Source organism: Bufo bufo, chromosome 3 (genome assembly GCF_905171765.1).
Source record: "Bufo bufo chromosome 3, aBufBuf1.1, whole genome shotgun sequence".
NCBI lineage: Eukaryota > Metazoa > Chordata > Amphibia > Anura > Bufonidae > Bufo > Bufo bufo.
The window spans coordinates 246,453,199-246,472,837 of NC_053391.1; the positions used below are offsets into that span (position 1 = coordinate 246,453,199).

Below are 19,639 nucleotides of genomic sequence, written 5' to 3' on the forward strand. Positions count from 1 at the left end.
ATAACTTGGATAAGTAAAGGCGTTCCAAAGTTATTACCACATAAAGTGAGATATGTCAGACTTGCAAAATTAGGACTGGTCAGGAAAGGGGCAAATGGACCAGATGGGAAGTGGTTAAGTGACCTACCCACGAATGTCTTAGCAATATTAGGTTTAAAAGGAAAAAGTGGATGCCTCCCAATTTTAGATAGGTGTCAGCTTTTCTTATCCACTGGGTCTTTAAGAGAACCCAAATCATCAAATGGGAGAGCCGATTTTTTTATTGACTTTTGCCATAGGGGCATCCACCCGCGGTACATCTTGCCACGCCGCTATTTCCTGATCCTTAAACGGATACTTACTTTTACCTGATCTAGGGAAAAAAATAAAACACTATCAGGCTTGTTTCCCCCCCCCCCCCCCCCCCCCTCCCCCTTCTCCAATTCCTTAATACAGTCCTGTATGGGAAACACTCTGTTTCCTTGGTCTCAGACTTTTAAACATTAAATCCTCTTTTGACCTGGATTCTTTCTAGTCTTCTATTTCCATAGTAGACCTTACTGCTCTTAACAAAAAAGGTCTGTATCCTCTACTTTAAATAATGGTCTCCCGGCAAGGTCCTCAGAAGAAGAATCTGAATTTTCTATTAAGATTTCTTCCTCCCAATCGGACTCAGAGTATGATACAGTCCTGATAAAAAGTTTAAGACCACTTGAAAAATGCCAAAAAATCATATTTAGCATGGCTGGATCTTAACAAGGTTCCAAGTAGAGCTTCAACATGAAACAAGAAGAAATGGGAGTGAGACAAAACATTTTTTGAGCATTCAATTTAATGAAAACAACGAATAAACTGAAACAGGCTGTTTTTCATCTTTGCACAGATTTGGCCTTTTAAAAAGGCATGTGGTCCTAAACTTTTGATCAGCTGAAAACAGCCTGTTTCAGTTTATTCGTTGTTTTCAATAAATTGAATGCTCAAAAAATGTTTTGTCTCACTCCCATTTCTTCTTGTTGCATGTTGAAGCTCTACTTGGAACCTTGTTAAGATCCAGCCATGCTAAATATGATTTTTTTCCATTTTTCAAGTGGTCTTAAACTTTTGATCAGGACTGTACTACAACCTGAACTTTCCTCTGCCTAGAAAAGCTAGGAAGTGATTTATTAAGCTGTTCTACCAAATCATGGACTTCGATTTTGACCAGGTTTTGAATGTTCTGGAAGAGAGATAGAGATTCTTCCACTACCACTCTTCCACACATGCTTGACAACAGGCTTTGGGGTAAGATGGGCTTAACTTCTTTTTGCAAATCCCATGCTCTCTGCCTTTTGTATTGTGGGTGACCTTCCTTGGGGGCTCATTAACCAGCATGAACACATAGCCCACAGTGAATAACATATGAAACCATAATCTCCTAACCAGGAGATAGTGGGGTACAACCCCCTCTTACCTGCCAAGAGTACCATGCCAGATTCGTAGTGCTGCTCCTGCCTTTGTTGCGCTGTGGTCCATCCCCCTCTTCCTGCATCATCATAAGTGGAATTACAGGGGGACTCTGGAAGGGCAGTGGTCACCGTAGAGCAACCTGCCACACTGCTGATGCTCCCTTCTATGGATGGTCGGCGTCTCCTTTCGAAGGACACGCACCACCCACCATGTTTCTGGCTCCTCCCCTTCCCTGCACCAGTGTGGAACGCACGCATCCAGCGCCACAGCTCACCACGCACCGGAAACAGGGCCCGCTAGTACACGCTGCTTCGACGTCCAGGGAGAGGACAGATTCCCCTCCCCCCTGGAACATCGCCCAGCAGCAGGCAGAATGGACATGAGGAAGCCAGCAGGAATTCCCCCATGGCACCGAAAGGAGACAACCCAGGCTTCACAGCGGCTCCTAGTGGAGTCTTACGCCGTCAGGTACCCTCCACTAGGTATATAATTCAACCCAAGAAGTCCTGCAGCCTGTTTTTTGGTTTAAATATAGTTACTAGTGTTGATCGAGCACCAAATACTCGGGTGCTCTGGCCGAACACATCGGGATGCTCAGGTGCTCTACCGAGCACAGTGGAAGTCAATGGGAGACCCGAGCATTAACCCAGGCACCCCCTTCTCTGAAGAGAAGAGGGTGTCTGGTTTACAGAAAAAGGTTAGAAATTGATGGAAACACCACTAAAATGGTTTGGAAACAGCATAGGGAGGACATCTGGATGCATCTTGGACTCCTATTACCTATGACATACAATATACAACCACACAAAGGCTATATGCCAAAAGCTGGGTATGTGCAAGCCAACAATCTATCCATGAGACAGATACAGTCAGCACACCTTACAATGGCAGCCTTGTTCACTGAGACATTCAAAACCAGCTCTCATCTGACTGAGAGCCAATAAGCCTCAAAGTTGCTTCCTATCTGTTGGATGGCTTGGGTGGACCTGCGCACCTAGATAATCATTAAGGTGAAAGTTTTCTGATTGTCCCAACATAATATTCAAAAACCTTTCTATACAGTTTTGTCATGTAAACTCATTTGCATAAACATGGGCATATGGGAAAGACATGAAAATGAGTAGAATCTGCCTTGTTTTCCAGCTGAAAAACCATTTGCATGGAAAATTCACGATTACAATATTCGCAAACTACACTAATCATGAAAAGTGCCATCTATTGGTTTCATAGTCTTATGACAAGACTATGAATCCAATAGATGGCGCTGTTCATGACTCCAATCACAAATTTTTAATCGCAAATTTTCCATGCAGAGCGCACCGCCATCTTCTCTGCCTGACCTGGCATCTCCGACAGACGCGCTCCCACAGCGCTGCAATGAGAGACGGGAACAGGGGCTCAGCCAGCCCCGATCAGTGTGAACACAGAAGCCATTCAGCCCCCAGCCTCTCCACCACCGCCCCAGACGTGGACCCAGCATCTAAGATGGCGCCTGCATGTGCTGGTGCACCAGCTACTGAAGTAGTGCCCCCACAGGTCAGTGTCCAGAAGAATTACTCTGACCCCCCTCTGCCATCCCCCTCCCCTCTTCAGAAGGGACCCTCCAGATTTAAATATAGTGGCAGTGCTCCCTGCCCCCTTTTCCCTTTGTAATTTGAAGAAGACATAGGGGCTACCCCCTCCATGCAGCGATACACTGCCCCCACCCCTGCTCACTTCCCATTCTCTGACCGAGGAACCAGTGGTGGCCCCCCCCCCCCACAAGGAATGGGCCTCCATACTCACCCAGCTGCCCACTAAAGGGGACTTCCAGGCCCTAGTCACAGAGGTCACTGCAACATGACGCTCTGAAATCTCCCCGGTATGGCGTGACCTACACTCTATTGCCACCCGGTTGGGGACCCTGGAGAAGAATCACGAAGTTACACGGTCCTGTGTCTCTCAACTCCATACCTCAATGTCCTCACAGGCAGTGGGGCTTCGTGACTTGCAGCACCATTTGGAGGACTTAGACAACCGAGGGAGGAGGAATATTAGGAACCGTGGCCCCAGGGGAAGGAGGACATACAAGGAACTTGGACTTGCCAGTACCAGACCTCCCTGACTGGGAGATTGCCATACCATCCCTGCCCGCCCCACTCGCCTGGCAGACAACGGGAGGCCATAAGAGACGTCTACCCTCGCCCAAAGTGCCATCTGCGGATCCTGGAGGAATGTCCCCTTCAGCGGCTCCACTCTTATCGCCCGCTCGGGGCCTAGAAAGTTATAATTGTGGTGTAGTCACTGCCTATTGCCCAAAATGGTTTTCTTTACTTCTTACTGTTCTTCACTTATTAGTCTTGCTCAGGTTACTACCCTACCCCCTTGGGACGTGACTGGTTCAGTCCTGCTGGCGGTTGGCCCAGCGGGATCGGTTTCTTTTTAGACTATTAGTCTGTTCATTTCACGATTTCACGGATAGAGTTAATTGTTTGTCTTTGTGAAGTCTTGTGGTGTCTATAGCTTTTCCTATCCCTTATCGTTTTATACCCTTTTTTCTCCTCTCTCTCCCCCTCCGTGTCTCTCTCGTTTCCTCCTGTTTCCTCTTCTGTTACCCCACAGAGAGTAGCCTGGAAGAAGCCTCCCCCCCACAGTGATCACCCCCCTGCTCTACTGATACTACAGTCGCAGCTGGTAAGACAGCTTGTTACTCTACTTTACCCTAATGGTTAGGTGTGTCACCTTGAACGTTAAGGGGCTGGGCTCCAATGCCAAAAGGCGCTTGGTGCTCTGGGAGCTCCGCAACCAAAGAGCAGACATGGCCCTTCTCCAAGAGACCCACTTCGACCAGACAGGATCTTTTAGCTTTGCCAAGCACCACTACCCCCACGCTTTCCTAGCTAATCACAGTCGTCGAAAGGCAGGTGTTGCCATATTGCTGTCGGCCTCTTGCTCCATCTCAGTATCCTCCTCTCACATAGGCCCTATGAGCCACTATGTCATTCTAGGATGGATTTACCAAGGTCACCCTATCGTGCTCTGTAATGTGTATGCCCCCAACACCTCCCAGCTTATGTTTCTGCATAGAGTACTATGTAAACTTCAAGATCTGCCTCCAGCGGCATGGATTCTGGGAGGAGATTTTAATATGCTTTTCTCCGAGAATGCACATCGATTGTCCCTCCTGTCTACCTCCCCACCCTTGACCCAGTATCGCCAGGCTAGGAATTTTCGCAGCACGATTCAGTGTTTTGCCCTTTACAACCTCTGGAGAATGGATAACCCCTCGAGTCGAATGTTCACCTTCTACCCCGCCCCCCATAAATTACACACCCGGATAGATTATTTATTTGGCAACTCTGACCTTAAAGATGTGTGATTTTTCCATTGGACTTATCTCCTGGTCAGATCACGCCCCCGTCACTCTCACCCTTTCCTCCTAGCCTGTAACACAGCGCACCTGCCACTGGCGCCTAAATGACTCCCTACTGAAATCTCCATCCACCCATGCGGACATTGAGGGGTACATACGAACGTTCTTCAGCGAAAAGACCGGTTCGGTCTCGTCCCAGGCCGTGCTTTGGGAAGCCCATAAGGCAATAGTTAGAGGCCAGTGTATTGCACTGGCCTCGCGACTTAAAAAACACAGAACACTTCGGGTTCGGGAGCTCACGGCTCAAATTAACTCGCTACAATCCCGATTGAGCCTTAAAGGGATTCTGTCACCTCGTTTTAGCTTATAGAGCTGCGGACATGCACGGCTAGATCGCCGCTAGCATGTCCGCAATATACCTGTCCCATAAAGCGGTGTCCTTTTATGGTGTTTAAAAAATGATTTTATAGATATGTAAATGAGCCTGGTAAGGAGCCCAAGGGACTGTGCTAACCTTCTTGGAGCCCAGCCACGCCCCCCTGTGAAGGAGCCCAGCACCGCCTGCGTCCTCCGAATCTCCTCCTTGCTCACAGTTAGATCGCCGTAATCTCGCGATGCCGGTATAGTGTTCCTTCCATGTGCTGGCATCAGCCTCAGGGAAGGAACTGCGCACCCGCCTCCTGGTCTTACTTAACTCGTTTTTTACTAAGTTCCCCAATCCCATCGCCCATGCGGTCATCCCACATTGTAGTTATCCACAAGACAGGTAAAGATCCCCAGGATTGCACTAACTATAGACCAATCGCCCTTCTTAACACAGATCTTAAAATCTTTACTCGCATTCTCGCCGCTCGCTTGAATGTGTGGCTCCCCACCCTGGTTCATAAAGATCAGGTGGGGGTTTATCCCTTACCGTCAAAGTGGAGATAACACTCACCAGGTAATTAATTTAATTGAAGTGGCGACTAGCATCGCAACCCGCACAGTAGTTTTAAGTCTTGACACAGAGAAGGCCTTCAACCGGCTCGACTGGTCGAAACCCTTCGAACCTACGGTATCATGGGACCCTATTTACAAGCCATTTTCAGCCTCTACTCTGCCCCCTCGGTGCTGATCAAACTGCCTTTCTGCTCCTCCACTCCGTTTAATATTTCTAATAGAACACGTCAGGGATGCCCACTCTCACCGCTTATCTTTGCACTATGTATAGAACCCCTGGCAGCACACATACGGCTGAACCCTGACATCCAGGGACTTAAAGTACGGGACAAGTAATTTAAGATTTCCCTTTATGCAGACGATGTCCTCCTTACCCTGACCAATCCCCATATCACACTTCCTAACCTACAAAAAGCCTCATCACAATATGGTGCCCTCTCAGGATATAAGGTTAATACTTCTAAGACAGAGGCCCTGCCCGTTTCTATACCCACCCGTGAACTAGCACTGCTTCGAAGTAACTTCCCTTACCGTTGGTTGGATGCCGCGCTAAAGTACCTGGGTGCTTATATTACCCCTACACCTCCCTGTATTCCAGTAACTTCCCTCCCTTCTTTCGAGAGCTTAAGTCCCTCCTCGCTAAATGGAAAACCCCGTACCCATCTCTGTTAGGACGCATAGCAACAGTCAAGATGTCTCTCCTCCCAAAATTGCTCTACTACTTTGAGACCCTCCCAGTGCGGATCCCTATGTCAGAACTATGCCTCCTCCAATAGGCCATTTTCAATTTCATATGGCAAGGTAAACGCCAATGCATCCCCCGCAAGGTCATGTTTGCGGCCACGGACAGAGGCGGCCTATCTGTCCCAAATATCATGCACCATTACCGGGCTTCTCATCTTTGTGTCATCCCATTTTGGGCATCCCAACAGGCATACACCAAATGGGTGGAAGTTGAAAAGCTCTGGTTTGCTCAGATTCATCCGAACACACTACTATGGCAACAGACTCCTGTTGCCCCCCACACTCTCCTTCTGGGACACCTGCAACAGCCAATTTGCCTTAGCTTCCCAGCACTCCATGATATCCTTCCTTTACAATCCAGCTATCCCCTCCAACAGAACCACCTCTATGGTCCAGGTCTGGTCATTGTTGGCTTTCTTTTTCTTAGCGGACATTGTAGATGCTGCTACTTTGACACTTAAAGGATAACCGTCACATTTAGACCCTAATTTCAATTTTCATATATGTAGTTACTAATAACATGATATTCCAGAATCAGTTACTATTAGACTGACTTACCCCATATTTAATAAGATTCAGCCCTTAGCAACCAGTTTGCATAAAACTGCAATTTTACTATTCAGTTAAGATGGCCGCCACTGCCCTCACCCTGAGGCTAATCCTGCCTGCCCTCACTAGCCAGTAACAATAGCCCCCCAAAAGTGTCAGTAACCAGAGCCCTCCCCCCTAAAGGGTTAATCTCCTGCAGCACAAAGGGGTCCTCTTACCACATGTTGCTTTCATTTATACACTGAGCAGATGGCAGATCTCCCTTCCCTGTTGTGCGCTGCTTCCACTCTGCATTCTCCAGCTCTGCTGAGTGAGGGAGCGTCTGCCAAGCGCAGGGACAGGGAGAAGTGCACACAGCCCATGCACTGTTATCAGCTGCTGGGGAGGACCTGGCTTTAATAATTTACTTACAGACCCTGGCTGTCAGTAATCTGACCTTGCACGCTGCGAACATGCCTAGCAACTCTATTTTAAGCACAGGTAAAAGTAGGCAGTATAGGGAACAAAAATGTGGAATTAAGGAATAATTGAATACACAGTGAAAAGTTGAAATAGGGCCACCAAGGTGATATTAATCACCACAATCCAATACTCCAAAAACATAAAATATGACAGTTATGCTTTAAATCCTTTGCGCAGCTCCAGGAGCAATCCAAAGTACAGACGACTGAGAGAATCCACTATCTCCAGGTTGGTCATTATGCGAGTACTGCTTTTGGTTCACTTAAGGTGTCACTCCCTACTCCATTTGAACGTCTATGCCGATTAGGCACCGGAACAAGCGGACTGATTTCCCTCATCTACCGCCTCTTGGCCACGTGTGCGGAGGGAGAGATCCCCCACCATGCATACATGGATAAATGGGCCGCTGCCCTCGGATCACCTCTTTCTCGCAGTGCCTGGCAGACTATATGGAACATGGCAGCCAAATCCTCTATTTGCACCACGTACAAGGAGACCCAGTATAAGTTGCTAATGCACTGGTATACTCCTGCTCTCCTACATTGTATAAACCCCACTGTTCCGTCTCTCTGCTGGCGGTGCTTGAACGATGTAAACTCCTTGTCCTTGTACCACATTTTCTGGACATTTTACTCCATTTTAGGAAGAGGTAAAAGATGTGGCTCACTCCCTTTTCAGATCCCCTATACCACTGGACCCAAAGGTCTACCTACTCAACTTACCACCTCCGGGGCTCAGCAAGTGCTCTTCCAGACTGTTCCTCTCCCTATGTACTGCAGCTAAAACCTTGATCACTAAATCCTGGAAACAGACTACCCCTCCCACCAAGTCCACACTACTGGCCAGGGTCCATGGACTATCTCACAGCGTTCTTTAACACCACTGTGGAACAGTTCCAAGCGATCTGGCTTCCATGGGATACCTACTCAACATCCCCCTAAGGATCCCCCATCATCCCTGTTCTTACTTTCCCCCATCCGTCCCTTTCCCTTTGTGTTCTGTCAGTTGTCTTATCCCGTGTCCTGAGTTTTTTGTGATACATTATTAGACATAGTCATGGTATTTGTACTGCTGTATGCGCTGTCTGTGCCTTTTTTACATCTCAATGGTCCACTGTGGACTCTGTACGAACTATGCTTTATCACTTTGTTTTTCTTCTTTATTTCTATATTATTGAAAAATTCGCACATAATGTGCTAATAACAATATACAGTTTAAAAAAAAAAAAAAAATAGAAAATAAAATAAAAGGTCCCATTAATTTCAATGGGGTCTGTCTGGCTGTGTAAACGGACACAATAGAACATGTTCTATTTTTTGATGGCTGCCATTCACTGGGTGTTAAACTTTTATTATTTTTAAAAGCCATTTTTTTCCAGCTTTCCACTACATCAAGTGTAATATTAAATGGTGCCATTAGAAAGTACAACTTTCAGAAAAAATCATCATTATCAGTTATGGCTCCGGGAAGGCAGGGAATAAAAAATTAAAGCAATGTCAGGAAAGGGTTAACCCTTGTATCACAAAAACTGCTGAAAAGGTTTAATAAAAGACAAATTGCAAAGATGATTTTTAGGCCAAAGTGAGTAGAATGCAATGTAATTAAATGTAAAAAGAACCCAAAATAAGAAGCCTTTTTCAGTTTCTATTGGGAATGTGACAAAAACGAGTAATGACTTTTATAGCGCTTCCAGAGCTAGGAACATACGATATACAGAGGTGGTTAAATATATAACATGAACAAAGACAAACCATTGACGGGACCATTTCCGTTTTGTGGATAGCAAACTGCAGATCTGCCAAACACGTGCACCGGCCGCGTGCACCCCGTATCACGGTGCTGACTGATCTGCATGCTGCGGCCAAATATAGGACATAAATGGATGGAGACAGCACGTACGGCAGCGTTACTTTATTCCATATGCAACATTTTGGCTAATCCGCCTTTATCAAGCATTGATTAAGGCTGTTTAGACGAAATGTTGACGTGCTAAATCCATTTATTTCATTTGGATTATCCGTTCCCCCCCCCCCCCCCCCCGGAACACGGGTACCCACCATTCTAATACTTGGACTGCTGTTCGTATTGGAGTAGTTTAGTTTCAAATACAGGACATGTCTTTTTTTTGCAGTGCGGCCACATGTTCCTGAAGAATGCGGATGACCTTCCATGTGCTTCCAGGTACATGCAGCCTCACCACAAAAGATTGGACATGACCTATCTTTGGCCACAACATGCAGATCTCAGACCTATTGTAGTCAATGGGTTCAAACCGCAATGCATGGTGCAAACAGCCGGTGTCCATGTTTTGCAGATCTGCGGTTTGTGGTCCCCAAAATTGACACAGAAGTGTGAATGAACCCTTAGATGCACCCCAGGTTTAGACAACGGAACATTTGAAAAAAGTATTTTCTACTTATTAAATCTTCCCTAGTGGTTTAATGAAGGTTTCAGTTCCAGAAAGTGGTGGTCATAGTGTGGTGGTCTTTGACACCATAATGTGAGGATTAAAGCAAAAAGGTCTTGCAAGGAATGAAGGTTATGTGAGGGGAGGTTTCAGTGGATTAGGGCAGAGCTGTCGAAGGAGGACATGTTGTGGATTGCCTTGTAGGTCAAGGTCAATATTCCAAAATGTACTTATTATGGTCAATTCACACGTCCGTATGTGTTTTGGCGGATACGCAAAACACGGACAGCGGCAATGCGCATTCTGCATTTTGCGGACCGCACATCCCGGCACTCATAGAAAATCCCTTTTCTTGTCCGCAATTGCGGACAAGAATAGGACAGGTTCTATTTTTTTTTTGCAGAACGGAAGTGCGGATCCGCGGATGCGGACAGCACGTTCCGGCCCCATTAAAAATGAATGGGTCCGCACCTGTTTCGCAAAATTGCAGAACGGATGCGGACCCATTTTGCAGACATGTGAATGGACCCTTAGACAATCAGTCAGCAACTGATAGGAACTGATAGAGAGCAAAGGCAGAGGAGGAATGAGGGGAGAAGTAGATCAACCAGGCAGCAGAGTTGAGAGTTGACAGTAGGTATGCAAGAGTGATGGAGGGAAGGCCACTGAAGGGGAGGTTGCAGAAATCTAGGAAAATATAATGACGACAAGTATTTTATCCGATTCAGGGTTATAGATGATCTGTTACCTACTTTACACACACATTAAACGGTCATCATTGTCTATAGGTGATAAACAGATAATACATTTTTCTGTTTATCTGATGCTGAAACCTGAAGATTGATGATCCGGTATATGCTTATGACTTGCAAGTCCCCAAAGGGCATTACTCACTGATGCAAGTGCCCATGCCCTCCAGAGATTGCCGTTGAGCTCTCCTCCCATGTCTCGCTGTAAGACAGCCCAGCATCCTTAGGTCACTGACTCTGCTCACTTCACTGCTGCGCCCAGGAATACGCCGTACACTGCCCTCTGTGGGCAGCTGCATCACTGAACTGACTGCACATGCCTGGGCCCAGCAGTGAAGCAAGCTGGTGCAGAATGTCAGGGAGCAGGGTCAGATCCATCTTACAGTGAAACATGGGAGATCAACACCAGTCTCCGGAGGGCATGGACACTTGCATCAGTGAGGAACACCCCTGGGCACTTGCAACTCATTAGCATATATCACCAGATACACAGAAAACAGAAAGAAAGGTACAATCTGCTAACTGTTTATATCACCTATGGCATGGGTGCACAACCTGCGGCCCCCAAAGCCTTGGTTTGCGGCCCACATCCTGCTGGGAAGAAACACAGCTGATCATGCACTTCTGTCTTTTCAGCACACAGGTGAGTGGCACGCTGTGCAGATTAGACCCGGCGATAACCGTCAGGGGCAGAGGACTGCAGAGCCTCACCATCTCTGCCCTCTACAAAGCCTCGCCAGGAGGCTGATTTTCCCTGTAACTGGGGCTCCTTTGGATGCTCCAGTTACAGTGGAAATAGTGCAAAAAATATATATACACACACACACACACATATATATATTAGTAAAATACATAAGTAAAAAAATGCCCACACCAACCAAAACCATTACAATTATCACCCCATTCATGTGAAACTATACTGTATAATAAAACTATCCAACACATATAGGGAATTACAACAATTTGCATATTTAAATAATGAGCTATAGTTTGAATAAAAGTGACAAAAGAAAATAATAATTTGTACAGTTTCACTATATATATATATATATATATATATATATATATAAAAGCCGTGTGTTATGTAATAAAAAGCTATTTTGGTAGTCCAAAAAATAAAAAAGTTACAAGTGTTTGAACCACGTGTGCTAAATCACAAAAAAGGGACTTGTCATTAAGGCCTTTTCAGGCCTGGTCATTGAAGGGTTAACCAATAAGTGCTTTCACAGCTAGTAAGGCCTCATACACACGACCGTGTTCATTTTGCAGAACGGAGTAACGGATGCAAACAGCACATGGAGTGCTGTCCGCATCTTTTGCGGCACCGTTGAAGTGAATGGGTCCACATCCAAGACAAAAATGCAGCTCAGATGCGGACTAAAACAATGACCATGTGCGTGAGCTTTCAGGGCAAGTGCTTACTGGTTATTGCAGGGCACCTACAGTATATCTGGGGGTGCAGGTGGTGGTAAGAACCAGCGAGTGCCATCCTCTGCAGTGAAGGAAAGCGCTCATTTGTGAATAGGAGGCAGGAAGGAAATGCTACCATGTTAAAATGTTTCCTAGTTAAAATTATTTTTAACAAGTTCATGCAGCATGGTCCCTGAAACGGAAGATTCCTACTTTCCTGCTCCGTGCTGCTCTCTCCGTCTCCATATTCCGGTCCCTGAGCACCTCTCCAGCAAATAACTGGCTTCAGCGGTAAAACGCTGCTTATGGCCACATCACCACTGAAGCCAGTCATTGGCTGGAGAGGTAGAAGTGACTATGCCCACAGCCAGCCGGATGTAAAGACTGCTGGGACCAGGAGATGGAGGCAGGATAGTATGAATCTTCTGTTTCAGGCCCATGCTGCAGGAACGCGTTAAAAATCATTCCTGATATCTGGCGGGATCACTCGTTTGTCGGCTGATTTGCATACTTTATCAGGATGAAAGATGTACAGTTATCATCAGCACATCTCACGGTGTAATCAGGAATGTGCTACCGATAATCGATACAAGTGAATGAGGCAGGAATGACTGTGGTAGTGATCATTCCTCCCCAGTCACTTTGCATTAGCCTGTGTAATCAACTTCTTTTTTTTTTTGCAGCCCCCTTAAAAATAGTGCGATGTGACAATGCGGCCCCCAGATCAAAAAAGGTTGTGCACCCCTGACCTAAGGCAATGATGATGGCTTTATGTGTGCAAATTGTGTGACAGACTCCCTTTAAAGGGGTTGTCCCAGAAGAACAATTATCTATCCACAAGATAGGTGTCTGATCAATGAATGTCTGACTGCTGGGACTCTTGGAACAGAGCAGCAGTCAAGCTAGTAAGCACTGCTGCTCCATTCAAAGACTATGGGGCTCACGGAGATAGCCGAGCGCTGTTCCTCCATTCCCGGCATTCCCACAGAGTGCTCAATTCTTATCCCCATGGATAGGTGATACGTTGTCATCATCCTGGAACAACCCCTTTAAGGAAAGAGTGGATTTAAGAGAGGTTTTCTTCTGGTGGTGCTAAGGGTTATTTATGTTCTAGATTTCCCAAATATAGTCTATAACTCTGCATATCTCCCAAGCAATGTATAATCCAGTTATGCCATGGCAATGTCTACTCACCTCCTGTACAGCTTTGACTGTCCATAGGAAATTATAATCAAAGGAATCTCATAAGTTGTCAGCACAAGGATGACCTGGTAAAAAAGGAAAGGAATACTTTTTACCATTTTATCAAGGTTGCCTGAAACACTGCTGATAAATAAAATAATTTTGTCCCATGTGCGGACATAATTGGCAACATTTTACGACAGTCAATAAAAGTGTATTTCTGAGTGGTGGTTTACACGATTGCTTCTTTCCAATATGGGGAGCTGCAAGTCCAGATCTCAGTGACTCTGTCCCTCTTGCAATTGATTTCTATGGGAGAGTCTAGGGTATATGGAATATGCCATGTGTGAATTAAGTATGCTCTGAACAACCATTAAAGAGAACCTGTCACCAGGATTTTGTGCATAGAGCTGGGGACATGGGCTGCTAGATGGCCACTAGCTCATCTGCAATACCCAGTCCCCACAGCTCTCTGCGCTTTTATTGTGTTAAAAAAACAGTTTTGATCCATATGCAAATGACCTGATATGAGTCCTGTATCCGGAGATGAGTCAAGCGGAAAGGGAGGGGGGGCCCACTGGCCACCAACGAGTTAACTACAGGGGAGGGGGGGGGCCCACTGGCCACCAATGAGTAAACTACAGGGGAGGGAGGGGGGGGCCGGCCACACTGGCCACCAATGTGTTAACTACAGGGGGGGGGGGGGGGGCTGCCCCCTGCTGCCTGGCAGCACCTGCCAGGCAGCAGGGGGCAGTCATGTACACAGTTCTTTTAGTATATTCTAACCTGAAGCGTCCCCATCACCATGGGAACGCCTCTGTGTTAGAATATACTGTCGGTTCTGAGTTTTCACGAAGTGAAAACTCAGCTCTGAAAAAGCTTTTATGCAGACGGATCTTCGGATCAGTCTGTATAAAAGTAACCTACGGCCACGGATCATGGACACGGATGCCAATCTTGTGTGCATCCGTGTTCTTTCACGGACCCATTGACTTGAATGGGTCCGTGAACCATTGTCCGTCAGAAAAATAGGACCGGTCATATTTTTTTGACGGACAGGATACACGGATCACGGTCTCGGCTGCAAAACGGTGCATTTTCCGATTTTTCCACGGACCCATTGAAAGTCAATGGGTCCGCGAAAAAAAAACGGAAAACGGCACAACGGCCACGGATGCACACAACGGTCGTGTGCATGAGGCCTTATGGTATGGAGAACTAGTAAGACTACTTTCACATCTGCGTTTTTGCTGGAACAGTCATGGATCAGCAAAAAATGCTTCAGTCATGATAATACAACTGTCTACATCTGTTCCGATGGATCCAATGGATCCGGTTGTATTATCTCTAAAATAGCCATGACGGATCCGTCTCTAAAGTCAATGGGGGACAGATCAGTTTTCTTTTGTGTCAGAGAAAATGGACCAGTCACCATTGATTCATGACAGATCAGTCTGGCTCCGCATCCCAGGACGCATTCAAAAACGTTGCTTGCAGCGCTTGTGTGCATCATGGGAACGCAATGAAATGGAACGGAATGCATTCTGGTGTATTCCCTTCAGTTTTGTCCCCATTCATTGTCAACGGGGGCAAAACAGAAGCGTTTTCATCCACTATTGATATTCTATGACGGATCTTAATAACCTTCAGCATGACAGGCAGATGCGTATTAAGGAATTCAATGTATGGCTTGGTGAATGGTGTCTGAACCAAGGGTTTGGCTTTGTGTCTCATGTTAGCTCTCGTTGGAATGGAAAATAACTGTACAAGAAATATGGTTTGCAAGTTTCTCTCAAGGGAACGAATTTCCTCAGTGAACAGTTAAAAGGTATTTACTAAGGAGCATTTAAACTAGAAAAAGTGGGGCAAAAGAGTGATAATCCAGCAGTCTGACTGCCCCCCGAACAATGCCAGAAGATGCCAGTAGCACATAGGTTAAGAAATGACAAGCTCAGAGTCTTGTCTACAAATGCTCGCAGTTTAGGGAATAAGATCAATGAACTTGAGTCTATAATGGCATCTGAGAATATAGATTTAGTGGCTGTTACTGAGACATGGTTCAATGGGACTAATGACTGGTATAACAATACCAAGGTTCTCTCTATATAGGAAAGACTGAGAAGGCAAGAAAGGGGGAGGGGTGGCCCTGTATGTGAAAGATAGCATAAAATCTAATTTAATACAAGTTAGCAAGACCAATTTAAAGTCAGTTTGGGTTACCTTGCAGCTTGATAATCATAAAGTAACTCGTGTAGGTGTGATATATAGACCACCTAGCCAAGTCAAAGAATTAGATGATCTACTAGTTGAGGAAATAGCTAAAATGACATTGAAGGGGGAAGTTATCATTATGGGAGACTTCAATCTTCCAGATGTAAACTGGAAAACCAAAATAGCTAGTTCTGCCAAGAGTACAGATATTCTAAATTCCCTACTGGGATTATCTCTACAGCAAGTAGTTGAGGAGCCAACCCAGAAGGGGGCCATTTTAGATTTAGTATTCACAAATGGGAATTTGGTATCTGATATTACTGTAGGGGAAAGCTTGGGATCTAGTGATCACCAGTCAGTGTGGTTTACTATAAGCACAGTGACTGATTCACACCACACAAAAACAAAAGTTTTAGATTTTAGAAAAACTGACTTTTCTAAAATTAGTGGTATACGAGTCCCTATCAGACTGGAACAATTTAAATGGAATCCAGGATAAATGGGACTACTTAAAAGTGGCACTATTGAAGACATTAGGCTAGTCAGTAAAAGCAAAAAAAAAAAAAAGGAAGAGACCACTGTGGTACTGAGCAGAAGTGAAACAAGCCTGGGAAGGCGATCATATAGAGTATGTAAAGCCTAAAACGTAACTTAATACACAACTAATATAAAAGGTATCCCTGAAAATATAGAATACAAATTACATAGAGATTGTAGTAGGAAAGAAGTGGTGCACGGCAGCACCTATGGATAACCAATTGTCCTGCCACAACCCGGAAGGTTCCAGAGCTCCACGATCCCAGGAAGGAAGCTAAATAGAAAATAGAAGCTATCCCTGGGTACAATGACGTGGTGATGTTGAATTGACAGGGAAAAGGGGAATATCCCTAATTTCACCCTAAGCGGGGGGTACTGCTCTGGCCCTGATAACTAGATGTATGCAGCAGCCTAACAGCAGAGCACCCGCCCTGATAAGGGCGACCCTGTCAGGAACCTTGCCCTGAAATAAAAAGCCCTAGTACGCCCTGCTCCTATCTATCCTTACATGCACGTTTCACCTTCAGAAGAAGGACTCATCAGGGGAAACATGGGGAGCTGAGCACAAATATAATTGGGATCCGTGGTGTCGGCTGTAATGTAATGGCCCCAAACCGTCGGATCCCAAATTATATTAGAGCAGAGTCTGGAAAAAAAGTCAGCTCAAAAAACCAAGATGGGGGCGGTGTTGTGGCATATGATACTAGCCACAATCCACCCTGACTAGGGGCCTAGTATGCGCAGGCGATGATAAGCCTAACTTACCCACAGAAGCCACTGGTCTTTTAAAAGGAGCGCCATCCTAAAACGAGGCTTGACTCTCTCCCTGGGACGCGTTGATCATTGATGACGTCACCGCGTATTGAACGCGCCTGGACATGCGCAGTTCAGCCGACGTGGTTGCCAAGTGACCGGGACGCGTCTCCGGCAGCAGTCAGTATAGCGATCCACCAGATGAGCGGCCGCAGTAAGGGAATGGTATTTAAGACGTTATACACAGATAATTTTAAAGCTGATGGCATCAAGCAAGTACGAACATTAGGATTAAATGAACAGCTAAATTATAGTTGCTTTATCTAGTCCTTTAATACCTTGATTCCTTGTATTCACATTATCTTAGGTTGTATATATGCTGTACGGGTACAGAGTTGGACACGTGCGATTGTTTATTATTATATACACTACATAATATAGGTGCGGCAGTAGCGTCGATTTGGTGGACAGCCGACCCCTTTCTTGAATTTTCCCTCTGCGACCCTGTTATGGGCTAACTGTAAATGTTCGTACTTGCTTGATGCCATCAGCTTTAAAATTATCTGTGTATAACGTCTTAAATACCATTCCCTCACTGCGGCCGCTCATCTGGTGGATCGCTATAGTGACTGCTGCCGGAGACGCGTCCCGGTCACCTGGCAACCACGTCAGCTGAACTGCGCATGTCCAGGCGCGTTCAATACGCGGTGACGTCATCAATGATCACCGCGTCCCAGGGAGAGAGCCAAGCCTCGTTTTAGGATGGCGCTCCTTTTAAAAGACCAGTGGCTTCTGTGGGTAAGTTAGGCTTATCATTGCCTGCGCATACTAGGCCCCTAGTCAGGGTGGATTGTGGCTAGTATCATATGCCACAACACCGCCCCCATCTTGCTTTATTGAGCTGACTCTTTATCCAGACTCTGCTCTAATATAATTTGGGATCCGACGGTTTGGGGCCATTACATTACGGCCGACACCACGGATCCCAATTATATTTGTGCTCAGCTCCCCATGTTTCCCCTGATGAGTCCTTCTTCTGAAGGTGAAACATGCATGTAAGGATAGATAGGAGCAGAGCGTACTAGGGCTTTTTATTTCAGGGCAAGGTTCCTGACAGGGTCCCCCTTATCAGGGCGGGTGCTCTGCTGTTAGGCTGCTACATACATCTAGTTATCAGGGCCAGAGCAGTACCCCCCGCTTAGGGCGAAATTAGGGATATTCCCCTTTTCCCTGTCAATTCAACATCACCAAGTCATTGTACCCAGGGATAGTTTTTATTTTCTATTTAGCTTTCTTCCTGGGATCGTGTAGCTCTGGAACCTTCCGGGTTGTGGTAGGACAATTGGTTATCCATAGGTGCTGCCGTGCACCACTTCTTTCCTACTACAATCTCTATGTAATTTGTATTATATATTTTCAGGGATACCTTATATTAGTTATGTGTATTAAAAGTTACGTTTTAGGCTTTACATACTCCATATGATCGCCTTCCCAGGCTTGTTTTGATAAATAATAGGTGATCCAAAACTATTATTCATTTCCTTAAATTCTCACTCAGCATAAGTGGCCAAAATCATAAAAAAACAAAAAGATTGCATTTAGGAATAAAAAATAAAAAAAAAACACCAAGGGTGACAGGGACATTTATAAGATTAGGCTGAGAGAGCCCAAGCAACTTATAAGAGCTTCTATAGCACAGGCAGAAGATAAAATAGCTCAGTCAGTGAAAAAAGGTGATAAAGACATGCTTCAGATACATAAATGAAAAAAGGAAACTAAAACAAGGAATTACCAAATTAAAAACAAAAGAAGGAAGGTATATGGAAGAAGATAATAAACCTGCTGACTGAGTCAATAAATACTTCTGTTCAGTTTTACAAAAGGAAAATTAAGGAAAAGGACCTCAGGCTGGTTTCACAAGGGCGTTGCGGGAAAATGTGCGGGTGCGTTGCGGGAACACCCACGATTTTTCCGCACGAGTGCAAAACATTGTAATGCGTTTTGCATGCGCGTGAGAAAAATCGCGCATGTTTGGTACCCAAACCCGAACTTCTTGACAGAAGTTCGGGCTTGGGATCGGTGTTCTGTAGATTGTATTATTTTCCCTTATAACATGGTTATAAGGGAAAATGATAGCATTCTGAATACAGAATGCATAGTCAAATAGCGCTGGAGGGGTAAAAAAATAAAAAATTAAACTCACCTTAATCCACTTGACAGCGGAGCCCGACTTCTCCTTCTGTCTCCTTTCTTTAGGACCTGGGTAAAGGACCTGTGGTGACGTCACTCCGGTCATCACATGATCTTTTACCATGGTGATGGATCATGTGATGACCGGAGTGACGTCACCACAGGTCCTTTACCCAGGTCCTAAAGAAAGGAGACAGAAGGAGAAGCCGGGCTCCCGCGGTCAAGTGGATTAAGGAGAGTTAAATTATTTTTAATTTATTTTAACCCCTCCAGCGCTATTTTACTATGCATTCTGTATTCAGAATGCTATTATTTTCCCTTATAACAATGTTATAAGGGGAAATAATAATGATCGGGTCTCCATCCCTATTGTCTCCTAGCAACCGTGCGTGAAAATCGCACCGCATCCGCACTTGCTTGCGGATGCTTGCAATTTTCACGCAAACCCATTCACTTCTATGGGGCCTACGTTGCATGAAAAACGCAGAATATAGAGCATGCTGCGATTTTCACGTAACACACAAGTGATGCGTGAAAATCACCACTCATGTGAACGGCCCCATAGAAATGAATGGGTCGGTATTCAGTGCGGGTGCAATACGTTCAACTCACGCATCGCATCCGTGCGGAATACTCGCCCGTGTGAAAGGGGCCTTCGGGAGGAAGACTAATGAATCTTTTGATGCATGTGTCTTTACAAAGAAAGAGGTTCTAAGTCAGCTGTCTAAA

General features: G+C 45.6%; 1 protein-coding gene across 1 annotated transcript in view; it reads right to left on the minus strand.

Moving 5' to 3' along the window:
• Positions 1–19,639, minus strand: part of SORT1 (sortilin 1) — a 144,469-nt gene that overhangs the window by 78,976 nt on the left and 45,854 nt on the right. Inside the window, exon 3 of the mRNA XM_040424071.1 lies at positions 13,232–13,305. Coding sequence (XP_040280005.1) covers positions 13,232–13,305 — 74 coding nt within the window. The remainder of the gene's footprint in view (positions 1–13,231; positions 13,306–19,639) is intronic.